This window comes from Lissotriton helveticus, chromosome 4_1 (assembly GCF_964261635.1).
Source record: "Lissotriton helveticus chromosome 4_1, aLisHel1.1, whole genome shotgun sequence".
Classification (NCBI taxonomy): Eukaryota; Metazoa; Chordata; class Amphibia; order Caudata; family Salamandridae; genus Lissotriton; species Lissotriton helveticus.
In genome coordinates this window covers 588,543,353-588,561,487 of record NC_136063.1, presented here as the reverse complement: position 1 = coordinate 588,561,487, position 18,135 = coordinate 588,543,353, and the positions used below count along the sequence as shown (strand labels likewise).

The window sequence follows — 18,135 nt, the reverse complement described above, 5'->3', positions numbered from 1 at the left end:
TGGCAGGTGCACATGGGGCCTGTGGTAGACAAAAATTTAAAAAATGCAGGCATGAAGAGCGTTAGGCTCCCCCATCTACCAAGCCCCCATGCCTTCTCACCAGCAAGCACAGCACTCAGTGGTGTAAAAAAAACTTGAGGGGGCCCCCTGCAAAGTACATGGAGGCGCCCCATTTGCCCTTGGGCTCGGTCAGGAGATCTCAGGCCAGAGGCCTACCGCACAGTGCTGGGCAGTGGGCGGTGTGTGATTGTGTGCGCTGAGGGGCCCCCTGGAGCTTTCTCATATACAGTCATTTTAGCATCATCTTCTCTGATGAAGTGAAGTTTAGATGAATTCTGCACAGAGGCAGCCATACCGCCATACAATTTAGCCCAGTCTCTAATTACCAATCCATATTGAAATGGAACCTCAACCCAGGGATCTCAACCCAGGGATTTAAAGTGTGACTTTGACTTAAAGTCCTTCTCGGGATGTGACGCATGTTTATTCATTTTTTTTTCTTCAGAAATGAAAATCCACATAGTTTTAATTTTCTGGTTGCTTTAAATTGAATTCTAATCAGGCCTTGCAGAACACAGAGGATTCTGACGGATGCAAAGAAATTTAAATGCCTTTCACAAAGATGCAGAATGTCCTAACCAAGCATATAATGGTGCAAAAGACGGGATCCACACACCCTTCCCTCAACTAAGATCAGAAGCATGGATTATCCCCAGTGGGGTAGCAGGGTCCGCTGTGATATTCAAAATAAAAGAGCCGGTCGGACACAGAAATTGGGGCCAAGACTCCCACTGACAAATCGGATAGTTTTATAAGTGGCTCACATTTGGAAGTTGGGGCTGTTTGAATTTGTATAGACACTGTATATATGTTCTGGGGGACTGCATGCACTTATGTTTGCTCCAGTCACTCTATGTTGTGATATCAGGTAAATTAACAGTGAAAACTGGCTCACCACACCATAAAACAGGGCCACAAACAGCCAAAAATTACCTCACAACCTAACCTATCATTCCAGCTTTTCTGGCAACTGTGAAGTTGCCCTATAGGCCAGACTGACCTTGCGCACAATTAGACACTCACTGCTGACTTTTATGCACTGCACCTCTCAGAATTGAAAGAGGTAGGCAGGAAGTCGAACAATGCACATGAAAACAAACTGCACTGTTCTAAAACATACGCATTGGTGAGGGGAAAGCCCTCTGGTTCGAGTGGTTAAGATTGAGAAGGCCTTCGTCTCAAGTTCGATTTCTTAATGTATCGGTACTAAGGACCCAGTGCAGGCTTCAATACCAAGCTATGGTCGGGAGGGGTGCTGTGAGAGAGCAGGGATCCCAGGGGCACTGTAACAATAATGGGTGAGTGCTGTGTCAGGGAGGGAGGGGCATTATGATATGGAGGGGAAGGGGACTGTGGACAGAGGGGCACTGAGATACAGGTGAGAAAGGCTCTGTGCAGAGAGGGGCACTGTCGGAGGTAGCGATGGGGCACAGTCACAGTGGCAGGGATGGGAGGTGTTCTTTAAGATGCTTGTGGCTGCAACGGTGGCCATTGCGGAAAGGAAAGGACGGATGTGATAGGGACGAGAGAGTACTGGGACAAGTACAAGTGAGGTACTAATACGCTGAATGGCAGGAGTAAATTATTTCTCTTTCGGTTTCGGACCACCCTAAGCTGCTTCCCGTCTTTTGCTATAATTCTGCAAGGCCTTGCCTGGGCTCCTGAGGCGTGCAGTTATTGGGCAGTTCCCTTCGGGAGCCGCCGCACCGGAATTTATCTACCGTGTCTCACAGCAAAGGACTATTTTTTCACTCTGTTGCCTGTCGCCACATAAATTAAGTTCCCAGTTCATCGTACGTGCAGTTTAAACTGCGCATTACAACACATCTGCCCTTCCCCACCCTGAAGACCACGCATCAGCGATCGCCAAAGCAAGCACACTAGTATGCACAAAATATGAACATTCATCCGCACAAGCCTCGCTCAGAGAGGCGTATTAATGGCCCGTGCACAGTGCAGGCCAGTGCACCAAATATGTGCATGAGAGAAAAATTCAGTAGACCCGGCCCTGAGAAAGAAGTGCTGGTGCTTAGCACCTGAAAGCACCTGCAAAAATTAAGCACTGATTCTTAGATACGACATTCTACCCGATGTCTAACAGACGTCTGCTTGCTTGTCTTCACAAACACGCTTGCTTGTTGCTTACACGAATTGTTTGTTGTTGCCACTCTCATGGGACCGGGTTTGTTGACTGTACTGACCTCGCAATTGTTCAATGAAAACTGCAAATAAATTAGATAAATCAAACTGTGTCTGGGGCGAATTATATTTTAAAGGGATATTATGAAATACATATTTCCTGTCTTTTACAAAAATATCGATGCTTTTGAAGCTGTCGACCTGTGTTTTGACAACTGACTCAATTGACTTGCAGGAAAGCTGCCGGAAACAGAAAGAGAACCTGTGTGAGAAGTTTGATTTCTTGTACGCAGTGCTCGAAGAGAGAAGAAGCGAGATGACGCAGATGATTACGAGAGAGCAGGAGCAGAAGCTGGAGCACGTCCGCTCCCTCATCAAGAAGCACGGCGACCATTTGGAGACCGTGTCCAAACTGGTAGAGTCAGGCATCCAGTTCATGGAGGAGCCAGAAATGGCGCTCTTCTTACAGGTACCATTTGACAAGATAAGGTGACGTATGGGAGATAAAGCAATGGGTGACAGTTGTCCATATTATGTAGTAATGCACCAGTGGAACTCCAGACATGAGCAAAGTTTGGCTGAAGCTGGAGCAATGCCCGCTTTCCATTGTATTATGTATGCTTTGCCGAGGATGGAAGCACAGACTGACAGTGTTCACTTGTGCTCCCATGTGTGCACTAGAGATTCTTTGAGGTCTGCCTGAGAGATTAGTGTAGAGCCTTATCATGCCTTCCCTCAGGTTCTCACAGAAAAGGGGAGTGAAAGGTTTCCCTGAACACAGTTTTTTTGCCTGCAGGAGGTGAGTAAAAGGGGGCAGTCCGAAGAATAGCTTTCTTCACCGCCTTTTGGAACTCTTACTTCTTGGTGATGCCTTTCACAGGGATTTTAAAGCACTGTACTAGGGGCTGACAAGTAAATCAAATAAGCCAATCATGGAGTCACTAATCCATTACAACAATGTACAAAAGGGAGCACTTGCACTTTGGCACTGAATAGGAGTGGCAAATTGCCCAAAGCATCTAGACCAGCAAAACATACCAAAACACTGGAGGTAACAGCAAAAAAAGGAAGAGAGACCCCCGCCAATGGTGCCAGGTCTAACAACAGTTTTATCGCCTGCAGGTGGTGAGTAAAAGGGGGCAGTCCAAAGAACCATCATAGCATCCTTCAAAAGCCCGCTAAACATGACTTCTAACAAAAGGAAAAAATCCTTCTGGATGACATGAATTGGACTTATCACCAGACAGGGGTGTTGGCTGGGTCATGTTCTATAATGGGAGAGTATACCCATTATTTGTCTTTTGAACACCTCTATGCAAATGATTGAAGCCCCATGTTTGACTGCAATAATGGAAAAAAATCATTTAAATACTTAGATATTACAGAAGGGGCACGAAAACCCCAATAAATACCTAACTACATGGACCACATAGAAAGAGTTGGGATTATCATGCCTTTGTCTCACCACTTGCATGGCCCGACCAGATTCTCTGATATATAATATGGGCCCATTGGTGACACCATAACTCGAGCTCAGCGCTCATAGTTCTGCTAGATCCAGCCATTAGACCGCGTCTCAGTCCTGTAGTGGGACACCTGACCTTGCAGAACATGCATGTTGCTGGATTTGTTTGTATGCTGATGATCTTTGTCTGTGTTAAGGAATCACATACAACAAAGGACTAAGGGTTGCAATGAACCCAGCAATTATTCCACGTCTCAGGCCTGTAGTGGTACGTCTGACCTTGTTTGGATTTGTTTTTATCCTGGCGAGCTATGCCTGTGCTGAGGATTCACATACAACAAACACTGAGTACTGTTTCAGGCACAGGTCAAGGCATTTCACTGTTTCCAATTATTTTCTATGTTATCCAACAGTCTCTAAATTATTGGTCATGTGCCTCTCTGTACACCAGACAGGTGGGGGAAGAGTAAAAAATAATGTGTGTGTGAATTCAAATGTTTCACCTTTTTTTGAGTTGACTTCTAACAATTTTTCCTTTCTCATTTTTGCAGAATGCAAAAGCTTTATTGCAAAAGTAAGTATTGTTGCATTTCTATAGTGATTGATGACCCTGACAAAGGGCATTGAGAGTTGGTTGCAAATACCATATGGGAGTGCAACGGCTTGAAGAGTGTATTTATCATGCATCCTATAAGTATAATACTGTGGTGTTGTGCGTGGGGACCAGAGATATGTCCCTTCTGTGTTTTGTTACTACAACTATGAGTGTCATGGAAGCGAGGGAGTGAAAGATGGCTGACGTAAGCAGAATATGCTAGTGTATGGCTGCAGAGAAAGTATGTGAGTGCGCAGGTAGTGTTTTGTATCATGTGCGGCAGCAACTACTCAAACTCTGTTGTGCATGTATGTGCACCTACTAGGTGAATGAGCCTGCCCTTGGGGAGTACCGTCTGGCATATTGTATATTAAATTATCTGTAGTATGCACAGAAGCACTAGTGAAGCCCACCCAAATGCATAAGGGATCAACCCTTAGGATTAGGCATTATACAAACAGTCCGAGTGCATGCTCCAACGGGTCTTCTGGGAAGCGATAAAAATGAGGAACCAAGGCTTATGACTGAGGAGGCAACCCAATTGTGGCAGAGAGAAACCCTCTGAATGGGGATTATAAGGCCAACCATAAATTATCCTCTGAGGGTTATATTCAGGAGCAATAAGGAATAGCTATTATGCAACTTCACATAGTAAATATCTGAGGCCTCCCTTCTGGAGTGGCTTAGCAGCAACACAGCGGATTATGCATTAAAGGACCGGCCATAGTATATTCTCTGACAGGTCCCTGTGGACCAAGTGAGGATTGACCATCATTGGAACAATCGTAGTTCATTAGCAGCGGGATCCACTCAAGTTTGGCAAGGAGACACCCATATAAAATGGCATTATTCAGCTAGGCAGAGTATTCACTCCAATGGATCACCGTGGAATTACAAACCATTATGAGATCAAGCGGAGTACATGACTAAAAAAAACGGACCCAGGAGGAGCAACCACTGTAATTGGCAAGATGAAACCACCCATGGTACTTGCTCTGAAGGTTCATCCATAAGTAACAAGGAGCACCCCCTAGTAATGGACAGAGTAGAACCAGTCACATTAGGTGTTCTGAGAGATCTTTACAGGAGTGGAAGAGGAAAACCCCACGAGAATAGGCATAATACAGTTTACAACAGCATATGCTCTAATGGATACTGTGGAGTGGTGGAGGAGCAACAATTTTACGAGCAGCCATAGTATATGTTCTGAGGAGGCCAATCAGGTATGTAATGGGGCAACCTATAGGAATAGATATTGCAAAACCAGCTATCATCTACATTCTGTTGAAGGGCAAAAAGGAGTGATTTAATCCAAATTAAAAAAAATCTGTGGGAGAACTGAAAATAGGTAGGGCATCAGATGTTCTTTGGTGATACAGTTTAGTGGGCTAATATATTTATTGAGGAGCCATTACGCACCCAGCAATCATCCAAGTAGCCATTGTACAACCAGCTACAATAACTGCCCTTTGAAGTCCACAGAGGTGCAACAGCATTATGCAGCAGGCTTTGCTATATGGGCTGTGAAGCCTCCAAATGAAGTAGTTGCGGAGCAACCCAAAGAATTAAGTGACATGATCCATGCATGTGTTTCAGGGGGCTACTCGAGAGAAGTGTTAGGACACTATGGCCTTGATTCCAAGATCCATTGTACAGGGGTAATATTAAAATTGCATGCGGTAATTTCACAGCAGTACCATACAGTTACAAATAAAGTTGAGGCAGGTGGTTTTGGGATAGTATGGGAGGAAAGGGGAAATGTGTGCCCTCTGTCCAAAAAAATGGACATGGCCATTATAAGCCGAAACTGGGAAGATGCCATAGGAAGACACCCTTAACCTCTTTGCCCTTTACCTGAGAGTTTGAGCTGAATACCCGACAAAGGAAGTTTACGTATGAGGCGGGGCAAGCATGAAGGGGTCGATGGCAAGGGTTTGTGTCAAGCAACTAGGGTACAATGTGGTCACTGCCCTCACTGTGATGCAAGAGTGTAAGGGTGGAAGATTTAGTTGTCTAAGCTAGGAGGCTGATAGACATATAAACATCTTTTTTTACCCTAAACTGCATTATTTTTATGTATTTCAACTTAATCAGCTCTATCTCTTTACAGGATCACAGAAGCCACCAAAGTATTACAGTTGGAAAAAATTGAGCCTGGGTATGATAACATGAACAATTTTATAGTCAACCTCAGTAGAGAGGAACGGATAATCCGAGAAATTGACTTTTACAGAGGTATGTTTGCCTCCTTATCTGAAAAAGTTTTCAAAACTACAGTTGTGCACAATTTTGATGTTGATATGATGTGAGAGAATGCACAAATAAATCCACAGTGCTGATTTAGTAACAGTAGTCATCCGACGTTAACATCCATTGCAAATTTAAATTTAAGTTCATATTTTCTGTTTCTGTTAACCATGATTTTTATATACTAAAAGTGCTTAGGCAAACCTACCTGTTTTTTATTTGGTGATACCCAGGTACAAGCAGTTAGAATGCATTGGTGCTGAATTTCCATCTTTACCGCCATTTACTGATTATTAATACATTAATACATTGTTTTAAACCATTTTCCTTAGTTTTCAAGGAACACCTAGTAAATATATACAGAAGTATCAGTACTTTCATTCTGATTATGTGGGTCTGGCATCCTTATCACTTAAGTTTTAAGATTGATGGAGTGTGATATCACTCAACCTTGCGTGAAGACATACTTCTATTGGATGTAGAAGCGGCAGAGTTCTAAGATCCAACATAAACACACTAGGATTGATTTGCAATTAACAAATTCAAGAACAGTGGGATCACCTGTAGAAATTATTTAAAAGCAATGCCGGGCATGGTGGTCTGTTGACCCCAGCAGGCCATCAACCCTGTGATTTTAGCGGTTCCTAGAGGGTATCAAATTGCGACCTACCTCATTACCATTCATGAGGTAGGTCATTTGCCAACACCCAGGAATCGCAGAAAGTGTTCGACACACTTTCATAAATGTCATTGTTTGATTTCCTATTTGTGAATCGCAAGGATTTATATATATATGTATATTCACTGAAAAAACCATAGGTTTTACACCAGTTATAGTTAGCTGGAAATTTTACTTGCATAAAACCATTGAAATTCCCACGTTATAGTTAGTTGGACTCACTATAACTTGCGCGTGCAATGCACTGCTGATGACGTCACATATTACATCACTCATGACATGGTCAGTGACATCACTCATGACATCACTGATGACACCATCCAGTGAATGTGTGTCTTTCTGAAAAATAAATATGTGTTATATATGTATATGTAAAAGTTGATGGAAGAATACATGTTTAAATAAGTGTTTATATGGATGTTTTTTTTTAATTGATTGGTTAACTGGTTTATTAAGTGTATCTTAGTGAATACATATATTAGGGAGTAATGTTTAAATATTTAAATATATGTATTAGTGTTTCACTTTGTGTATAAGTGGCTGCATGGGTTGGTGAGTAGGTACATGTGTATGTATATAGGTTATTAGATGTTTTTCTTAGTATCAGTATGAGTGTTTGTATGGTTTGGTGGAGGTATTACTTAGCACATAGATGCATGAATGACTGACTCTCTCTTTGTATGTGTTTTGAAGACAGCATATGTGCAGGACTGAATGGGTGGATGACTGTGTATATGTGTGTGTTACTGATTGAATGAGTGTCTCTAGTTTCTTTATCAGTAACTACATATGTTTTAATCTAGTGTATGTGAATATTGATGTATATAAGTGAGTATATCTGAGAGTAAGAGATTGTAAGAGTTCCTATTTAAATTAGTATGTGTTTCTATAAGTGATTGTTTAAGAGAGTAAGTATGTGTAAGTTTCCTTAGAAGTAAAGTGGTAGTGTGTGTATAGCTGTATATGCAAATAAATGGATGTTGAATAGTTAATTTGCATGTGTGAGTATGTGTGTGAGTAACTTTTGGATGACTGTCGGTGTGTAACAGGATGTATAGGTGTATCACTACATATGATGAGTCAGTATATGTATGAGTGACTATATTGAACTGTTGGTGAATGAGTGCATGTGTATATAGATGGTGGAATTATTGAATTGGTTGTTGTAAGTGGTATGGCTATCTCCATTTTTTTGTAAATTTTAGTTTCTATTTTTGAATATTTGTTTCAAGGGTTACATTTCAAGGGTTACATTACAGTTCTCAATAAATGTGGCTTCCCTGTGGAACTCATTGCCCTTACATCTGCGCTCGGAGGCTAGTCTTCTTCGCTTCCGTAAGCTTTTAAAAACCTTTCTGTTTTCCGTTTAATCTTTGCATCTTTTTAGTAGTGTTATGTTCTGGTAAGCGCTGGGATGCCTATTGGTAACCAGGCGCTATACAAAACTCAGAATAATAATAATAAAGGAGGTCTGTCACTCTGTCACAAGGATGGTGTCATCAGTGATGTCATGAGTGATGTCACTGACCATGTTATGAGTGATGTAATATGTGACGTCATCAGCAGTGCATTGCACGCACAAGTTATAGTGAGTCCAACTAACTATAACGTGGGAATTTCAATGGTTTTATGCGAGTAAAATTTCCAGCTAACTATAACTGGTGTAAAACCTATGTTTTTTTCAGTGAATTTTATAGGTTTTTTAAATGCTAATTCCTAACTGTAACTGGTGTGAAACCTATGGGTTTTTCAGTGAATTTCAATGGTTTTTTAATAGCAAATCTTTATAGGTATAGAAAGTGAAACATTTTAAAACAAATTTTATACTGTATAAATATGTAATTTTTTTTATTTTTAACCCGGGGGCGCGTACCGGTGAACGCACGGGTAAGCGCAATATTACAGCGCGTCCCTGGGCGCGGACTGGGGAGCGTCCCGGGAGCGCTATTGCCGCGAACAAAAACAACATCGTGACGTATCGCGTACACGCGTGATGCGTCATATGACGCCCAGCGTAATCGCAACCGAAAGCACGCGATCGCATACGATCGTGAAACGTCCTGACGTGCTTACGCTACGCACCCGCGGGCGCGCCCCAGAGCGCGACTACGGGCGCGGCCGGGGGCGCGTAGCGTAAGCGCGTTGGGTCATGTGACTTGAAAATAACACTTTCTATTGGTGCAGAACAGTTTTGGTTTCTAAATGAGTAATGCCTGGGTCTTGTGACCAGCCTGGGTCTTGTGACCTGAAAATAACACTTTCTATTGGTGCAGAACAGTTTTGGTTTCCAAATGAGTAAAGCCTTGGTCTTGTGACCTGAAAATAACACTTCTGATTGGTTCAGCTCAGTTTTTTTTTCCAAATGATAAAAAAACCCACCTTTCCTCCTTACTCTGACTTTGTCCTTTGACTGAGGAAGACCTGTTTCATCTACAGAGACAATTCTTTTGTACTTTGAAATGGCTACTGTAGCAGCAACAGCTGGAGCATCTGCACCACCACCACCACCACAACCAACAAGAGGACCACCACAACAATACATTGGTGGTGAAGAAGAGGAGGAGGAGGAAGAGGAAGAGGAGGAGGGGAGCAGATGGCTGCCTGAACAAAATACCCCATACAAGCCAAAAGAACACATTGTATGGGAGTTTTTTCCCCTTCCAGAGGGCACGAAAAAAGTTAATGCGGCCAAGGTAACATGTCGAATCTGTGGTGCAGAACTCTCTAGGGGCAATCCAGATAAAAAATATTCATTTGGTAATAATACCATGATTCGGCATATGACCTGGAAGCATCCTGCTAACTATTCTCGTGCAGAGATCAGGGAACTGGCCAGTCACCTCCCCCAGTGTTCAAGGACCAGCTCCAAAAGAAAGCAACCCACTCAATCGGGACCAGAAACATCAGAGGTGATGCCTTGTATCCAGGAACGATTTGGTGATTTTAGAATCACCTGTATTGCATGTGGCAAGCTCATCGCCTATGGTGAAAAGAGCATGAAGCTCGTCGTTCTTGCTGGTGACAATCACAAATGCCCCAAAAAACAGTAATGTTTTCCGTTTTTTGTTTTTTGCTCCTGTTGAGCCATTTACAATTCCCTGTTTTTTGTTTCGCCCCATAAAAAATACAAAAAAAATATAAAACTGTTTTGAAAAGCCAAAAAAAGTACAAAATGTTCAAAAAAACATTAACAAAAATATAAAACAACAAAAAGAAGAAAAAAAACAGTTCTTTTTAGAACTACCTTTCATTTATAAAAATAAACCTATATTTTTAATGAATCTCTGTCAAAAAAAAATTCTAAGGGTACGCGTACCGGGACGCGCCCCCCAAAAAAAAAGAAAAACATTTTTAATGATGGAGTTAGCATGAGGGAAGAACACAAAGAGAGTAATGTTAAGAGAAAGAGAGCTACAGGATGAACACAGAGGGATTGTTTATTACATAGTAAAAAACAGAGAAGGTGTAATAGGGTGAAAGTGAGAAAAGTAAAATGACTAAAGGAGCGAAAGAAGGGAAGAGAGAGGAAGAAGACTAAAGTAGAGATAATGGGAGAATGTGAGTGGGTGTTGAAAGAAAAAGAAAGGACAGTAAAAAATTGAGAATGAAGGGTAGTGGCGGAACCGGGATAAATGAAGAACGATAAGGGAAAGTGAGAAAAGACCAGGTAGTATAGGTAAAGAGGGGTGAAAGAGGGGGAAAAATTGAATTAGGATAAGACATGGGGAGTGAGAAAGAGAAAGGACAAAGAGAGTAAAGGGAACAGTACCTGAATGGGCTTGAGTGAAACAGCAAAGAAAGATAAGTAATACAGTGTGTGTGACTTATAGGGAGTCAGTGGGTGTAGGTCGGGGTGTGGGTGTGTAAGGTGTGTCTGTGGGTGTGGCTCTGTGGGGTGTTTTGGTGTGGGTGGAGTTGAGGATCTGTGAAGTATGTGTGAGGACTGTATGGGTGTGGGGTGTATATGTGTGCGATGTATGTGTGTGTATGGAATGTGTGTGTGTATGTGAAGAGTGTGTGTGGGGGGATTTTTTGTGTGTATGAGGTGTGTGCATGGTGTGTGTGGGGGGTGTATGTTAGAGGTGTGTGTATGTGTTGAGAGGGGGATGAGGTGTGTGTGTAGGAGTAAGATAAATAAAGTTATGTTAAATTTGGAAAAAGAATCTGAAAAATAAATGTATATTTAATAATTCTAAACTTGTTTCAGACATTATTCATTTTTATATGTAATTCATAAACTAGTACCAAATTGATTATAATGTAAAGTCAGATTTATGGCATATTGTGCAACTTTTTTATGTTACATAGTAATTTTGCTCATAGTTACTTCCTTTCTCCCACTATATTATCTCCAATGTGTATTTGACATCTCTTTTTCATCTCCTGCCTCCATGTTCTTTCTGCTTTCCTGATAGACTATGATATGGATTCCATATACCACAATAACTTCTTTAACAACATGCAAGATATCTACAGAGGAAATGGTGTACATTAAATTTAAGACTCAGCATTGGTACCTACATGTTGGTACTTAAAACACCCAAACAACACAACAACTCTATTCAGAGCTACCCTACCTCTAAGCACTTTAAATTATTATTTTAGTGTTTCACTGAGTTTTCCCCATGTGTGGGGTGGGGAGGTGTGTGTGGGGGATGTGTGGGGTGTGTCTGTGAGGTGTGTGTGAGTGTGTGTGTCTGAGGGGGGATGAGGTGTATAGGTGTGTGTAGGTGTGTGGGGTATGTGGGTGTGGGTGGGGATGTGGGTGTGTAAGGTGTGTGTGTGGGTGTGGGTGTGTGGGGTGTTTGGGTGTAGGTGGGGGTGTGGGGTGTGAGGTGTGTGTGGGGTGTGTGTGGGTGTGGGGGGTATGTGTGTAGGATGTGTGTGTATGTGTGGGATGTGTGGGTGTGTCTGTGAGGTATGCGCGTGTGTGTGTGTGTGTGATGTGTGAGGTGTGTCTGTGAGGTATCTTTGTGTGCGTGTGTGTGTGTTGGGGGGTGAGGTGTGTGTGTGAGTGTGTGTGTGTGTGGGATGTGTGGGTGTGGGTGTGGATGTGTAAGGTGTCAGTGTAGGGGTGTGGGGTGTTTAGGTGTGGGTGGAGGTGTGCGTGTGTGAGGTGTGTGGGGAGTGTGTGGGTGTGGGGGGGTGGGGTTGTGTGCGTGTGGGTGTGTGTGGGACATACTTGTAGGTACCTAAAACAGCCACAGAACCAAAAGCTCTTTTCAGAGCTACCCTACCTGTAATCACTCAAAATGATTATTATACACTATTATTTTCACTATTTTTAACCAAAGTACGCTCCCTGGTACGCTCCCCGGTGCGCGTACCGGGCGATCCCCCGCAAAAATCGAAAAAAAATTACAACATTTTTTTGTCCCGCGGGACCCTTTTATGGCCCCCACATCAAACCTAGGGGGTCAGGGGGGTGTACCCTGCCCCCTTTTGGTCATTTCCCCCTTTGTTTTTTGCCACCTCTTGTGTCTCGATCCTACCGAGACACAAGATGGCGGCCGCTGCGGACTGTTTCGAATGTTTACAGACACCCGAGAGCCAATCAGCTTTCCGTGCGCAAGTCAAGTGGCGCGCCCGGAGCGCTCCCCGGTGCGCGTACCGGGGCGCTGCCATAGATATATAAATTTTTTTGAACCTAAATTACTCAAAATCCTCTGGAGCACATATCTTGAGACATAGCAAAGGCACATCGGGCTACTAGTCCCTACAATTTTGCCAAGTTTGGTGAAAATCCATTCAGCTGTTCGAGCTAAAAGTGCGACCGACCGCCCTATGGAAATTAACATGGGGAAAACACGTTTTGGGACCCCCCTTTTATCTTGGCCCCCACTTGACGAATCCCCCCCAAACTTTCAGAGAAGGAGCGGAGCGCCGCGAAACAAAGTTGCTGAAAAATTCAGGCAGATTCCTCAACCGGCGCCAACGTTATTCCCAATAGAATGTTGCGATTTCCCTATGGAAATCAATCCTAACTATAACTACCTACTGGCGACCGCCAGTAGGTAAAATATATTTATATATATATATATATATATATATATATATATATATATATATATATATATATATATATATATATATATATATTATGACTTCAGGTCATCCAGAGAAAGCCCGGGAAATAAGAGAGTCAGACCAAGCACATTTTATTAGGGAAAGAAGACCAATAGCTCCAAACTAAACTAGCCCTGGGCTTCCTCCCCTCTTTCCCTTTCATATGTTTATTTATCCTCCTAACCTTCTCTGAATAGACCAAGCAAGATGGCAAGAATGCCTCAAACAGATAGTGGACCAAAGGCAGTGAAAATGGGCAGTCAAGACACTTAAAATTAAGGAATTATTGGCTCATAGGAAGCAGACACTAGTGGAAACAAAGTAATCTTCTCTCTCCCTTTAAACTCATCTCCATAATCTAACCCCTAACCAACTACCTATTAGAAGAAATTTGCCACACAGCCACAAGCATTAAAAATGACTTTCAGCAGCCACATCATACGTCAGGGACAGTAGAGCACTTTGAAGTCTCAAGAGTCCAGTTTGATAAAGAAAGCCAGGTCACATATTTAGCACCAATTACATAGCTTAAATTACATTTTATATTTGGTACTTAAATGGAGACGGTTGGAATTCAACATATAAATCATATGAAGTAAATCACCGTTTATCTCTACCTATTGTTGTAAAGCTAGCTTTATAGATGAAAAAAGAGACAGTAGAAAATTTACATAATTTCTAAAAGGCTTGAAAACTGTCTTCTATTCAATAGTGCTTTTAATTAAGAACTATGATGTGGCTTCTTAAATGTTAAAATTATTTGAATGTAATGCTCCAAGATATAAAGACGAATCATTTATTATTTCATAATTATTTAAACTTAATTAAAAAAGTGTAGGAAAACATAAAAAGACAGGGTTTTTTATATTCCCCGATTAGTGGGATAATGTGGCGGAGGTGAAGAACTCAGGGCCTGATTACAACTTTGACAGTCTTGGGACCGCCGCTGTGGCGGCATAGGCTTCATCACTCAGCACCAAAATTAGGATTTTGGCGGTGCCACAGATGAAAGACTGCGCCTCCGACAGGATTTCTCTTTCTGCCTTGATGGCGGTCCCAGTCGACAGCGGCTAATGGAATGAGTCCAGCCCCTGCTCCCACCATTGAGATTACAATGCACCTTACTACCAAGCCGACTGAGGTTGGGAAGACCTCCACACTCGACCTGGCGGAAACGCAAGATTTAAGGTAAAAAAGTACCTTGTCTCTTGTTTCCACTCTTCTTTCCGTCATGAGCCTCTCGTCCAGGTCCCCCATTTCCTGCAGACACTTGTCCATGGGGGAAATCCGCCAAGTGTGGTTGGACTTGATTCCCTGTCCCGCAAAGAAAAAATTGAACAGAAAGTTTTTTCTCCTAGACCTGGTGATGGCAAAGTGGTGCATAGCAATTATGCGGCTTAGCCCAATGCTGCCCACATATGCAGCATGGTTGAGGGATGTATCCAAATGGGCAGGTGCGGAAGAGGTGCAAATGAGGCATGTTCGTCTAGATGATAAACTGGAAGACGACTTGCGAGCTTGGTCGGCCATATCATCGCCAGAATCACAGGTAAGTTCCTTGTCCATTTGTTGACTGTTGCAATGGCTGATGGCTTAGTTTTCCATAGGTGTAATACATATGTGTATATTTACAGACTTGTTTCATGAAAATACACACATATGTATTTGCACTGCGGCAAAAAACTTAAAATTAAGTGAGATTCCTAGCATGAAAGCCCCCTCAGTCGGAAGACTGCCGCAGCGCGACCGCCAGCAGAACAGTAACATCATAATACAGCAGGCGGAAGACTGCTGGCTCAGCGTACCACTTGGGACCGCCGCAGTGATGGTCTGGCAGTAAGACTTCCAAAGTCGGAATCAGTCATTCTGTTTGGCGTTCATCTACTAGGAAAAAAAACAGGAAAGGTTGTCTAATGCATTTATCTCCCCATGGTTGATGAACACGAGTGCAGTAATGGCAACACCTACTATCATGACGGTAGTTGAGCCTGTTGTGTTAGTTGACATTATACCGGAATTATGCATCCTAACACTAATGGAGCAACGTGTCCTCCGATGCCGTGGGAAGTGTCTAGACATACACTGACAGCTAAATGTACCGTGTGCTTGTGTGTTAAAAGCCTAGATCTGCTCTCACATACTTTCACAACTGCCAACATAGAAAAAGCTCCTTGTTGCACGTGATCTAAAAAAGTAGAAGTACAAGATTTCAAACACATTTATTTAGCCATTCGTAAATAGAATTCTGTTATTTAAACACTACGCGAAATACTTGTCATTAATTAAATGCCAGTGACAAGTGTTTGAAGCAAAGCACAACACAACAACAACAATAAGTTAACACCCCGTCTTCTTTTCTTGTTGAAGAGCTGACTTTTCTGCAGACAATGCCACGCCCATGTATGTACAGAATTTGCTGCTGGTTTCTATGCCTCTTATTCTCCATTGGTTGTGGCAGAATTCACACTCATGCTTCAGTTCTTATCTATTAATCTGACAGTTACCTTTTTTCAACAGCATACTCGAGCCTTAATTTTGTGAGGGATTGCAATTACAAGCTGTGCCATGTTTAATGCACCTGCTAAATAGGGAGCAGGCCACTCCTGCTGAAATTTAATGAGAGGAAAGGGCTATTAAAGGCCGGAACATTTGGAATTTGGCCCGAAAAGCACCAAAATCCACGTTATGCCCCTTTTGAGGGTTCAGCCTGTAATCTGTGCTATTTTTCACACTCTTTCAATTTTGATCGCGCTGGTACTATGTTTGATCAATTGAATATTGAACTTTTGGATTTCGAGGGAGAACTAATTATTTTGGGGGATTTTAAGTGCATTAAGAACTAACAACTGGATACTACTAGACATGGTGCTTTCCAACGTATGCGCAGGTCTCGTGCTGCCATACTAGAATTGGGACGTATTCATAATATTAAAGATGTTTGGCGTGGCATCCGTCTTAATATTACTCCGCCCCTCATAAACTCTGTTCCCGCATTGACATGGTCTGGGCATCTGATAATGTATTGAATACTAGCTCTATTACGCTATGTCCCCGAGTCACCTCAGACCATAACCCTATTTTGTTTTTGTTTAATATTACACAAATTCATACATGCCCCAGGATCTTTTCTTTTCCCAGACCCATATTACAGATTTTATCCAAAATAATCTCATTCCACTTCCTGTATTATTGTGTGGGATGCCTGTAAAGCCAGTATTCGGGGGTTCACCCAACAATTTCTCTTTAGACAAAATTCTGAGCACCGTAAAACCAATACAACTCTAACTAATAATATCCTTTCAGCTGAACTTTTATTGGCCGACACTCTATGCACAGGTTCTCCTAACGTGCTGGAACTTGGACTTAAATTATGACATTTAAAGGCGGCTCTAAAATCAATACTTTGGGAAAAAAGTAGTATAAAATTACATAAATCCCGTATTGCTCAATACGAAAGCGGAGACAAAGTAGTAAAACTTCTAGCTTAGCTTATAAAGCAGCCGATGAGAGAGCTAACACTCTGATCAAAAGTTTAAAAGGCCCCAATAATGTTAAACTTGATCAACCCTCACAGATATTAGAACAATTTGTGGAATTTTATAAGAAATTATATACGCCAGAAAACTTCCCTACACTGGCTAGTATTCAGGCCTACCTGGATCGCCATATTTCAGGTAAATTTGATCATCTAGGGCTTGCTCAACTATCCGAACACGTTAGCCTATTAGAGATACGGCAAGCTATTCTGTCTCTACCATCCGGAAAAGCTGCTGGGGAAGATACTTTACCCTTAGAGGTATATAAGATCTGTATTGATGAGCTAACACCTCTCTTCCATCAAGTTATTAGCTATATCGGTGAGAATGGGAAAGCCCCGAATTCTTGGAACACTGCCAAATTGATTTTCTTTTTGAGAAAGGATAAACCGGCTAATGAATGTGGTTCATATCGCCCCATTTCGCTTATAAATACAGATGCTAAGGTATTTGCAAAAGTGCTGGCCATGTGGCTGGCTCCACTGATACCTAAAATAGTTAATCCTCAACAACACGGGTTTGTAATAGGTAGAGATACTACAGCTCATATTAACATGGCCATTACTGCCTTCGATAGAGCATGGACGTACCCCTCCCCACTCGGTATGATCCTTCTGGACGCGGAGAAGTCCTTCAATGGAGTGGGGTGGGATTATCTCTGGTCAGTAATAACAACTATGGGCTTTAGCGGTCACTTCGTAACATGGATTCAATCCCTTTATGACAACCCTACCGCGAGAATCAGCTACGCAGGTTTGACTTCAGCCACCTTTTCCATATCTAGGAGCACCCGTCCCATGTCGCCTCTACTATTCGCTCTTTCTATGGAGCCATTTCTCCATGCTCTACAATTACAATCTTGTATAATACCTTTTAGCTCTGGCCCTCATTTACTGGAAATCACGGCGTACGCCGATGATATTGCTGTTTACTCCACTGATATCGCAAAGGCTCTACATGGAATAACTTTGGAGGCCAGCAGATTCGGCGATGTCTCGGGTTACAAATTAAACCTAAATATAACCCAGGTCATTGCTAACTACAAACCAACAACTATAGTACCTGGTCTATGTCATACGGCCACTTACTTAGGTGTTAAATTATCAGCCAAAATTACCGAAATAGTTACTATCAATTACGATACTTTAGTTAAATCTACTATCGTACAATTAAAAAAATTGCATAAACTTCCCTTAAATATTATTGGTCGGATTAATTTAATTAGAATGAAAATACTCCCCAAATTTCTTTATCTATTTCGGTTGATCCCTCTTTCTCTTAGTAACCTTTTTTTTTTTTTAAACTTGACGGAACATTTAGTAGTTTTATGTGGGGATATCACAAAGCC

At 42.1% G+C, this 18,135-nt stretch overlaps 1 protein-coding gene across 5 annotated transcripts in view; it reads left to right on the top strand.

Moving 5' to 3' along the window:
- The window catches only part of TRIM55 (tripartite motif containing 55), a 485,249-nt gene that overhangs the window by 260,006 nt on the left and 207,108 nt on the right, over positions 1-18,135 (top strand). For all 5 annotated transcript variants that reach the window (XM_078687229.1, XM_078687225.1, XM_078687227.1 and 2 more), the window contains exons 5-7: positions 2,435-2,668; positions 4,216-4,238; positions 6,370-6,494. In XM_078687229.1, the coding sequence (XP_078543355.1) occupies positions 2,435-2,668; positions 4,216-4,238; positions 6,370-6,494 (382 nt within the window). The remainder of the gene's footprint in view (positions 1-2,434; positions 2,669-4,215; positions 4,239-6,369; positions 6,495-18,135) is intronic.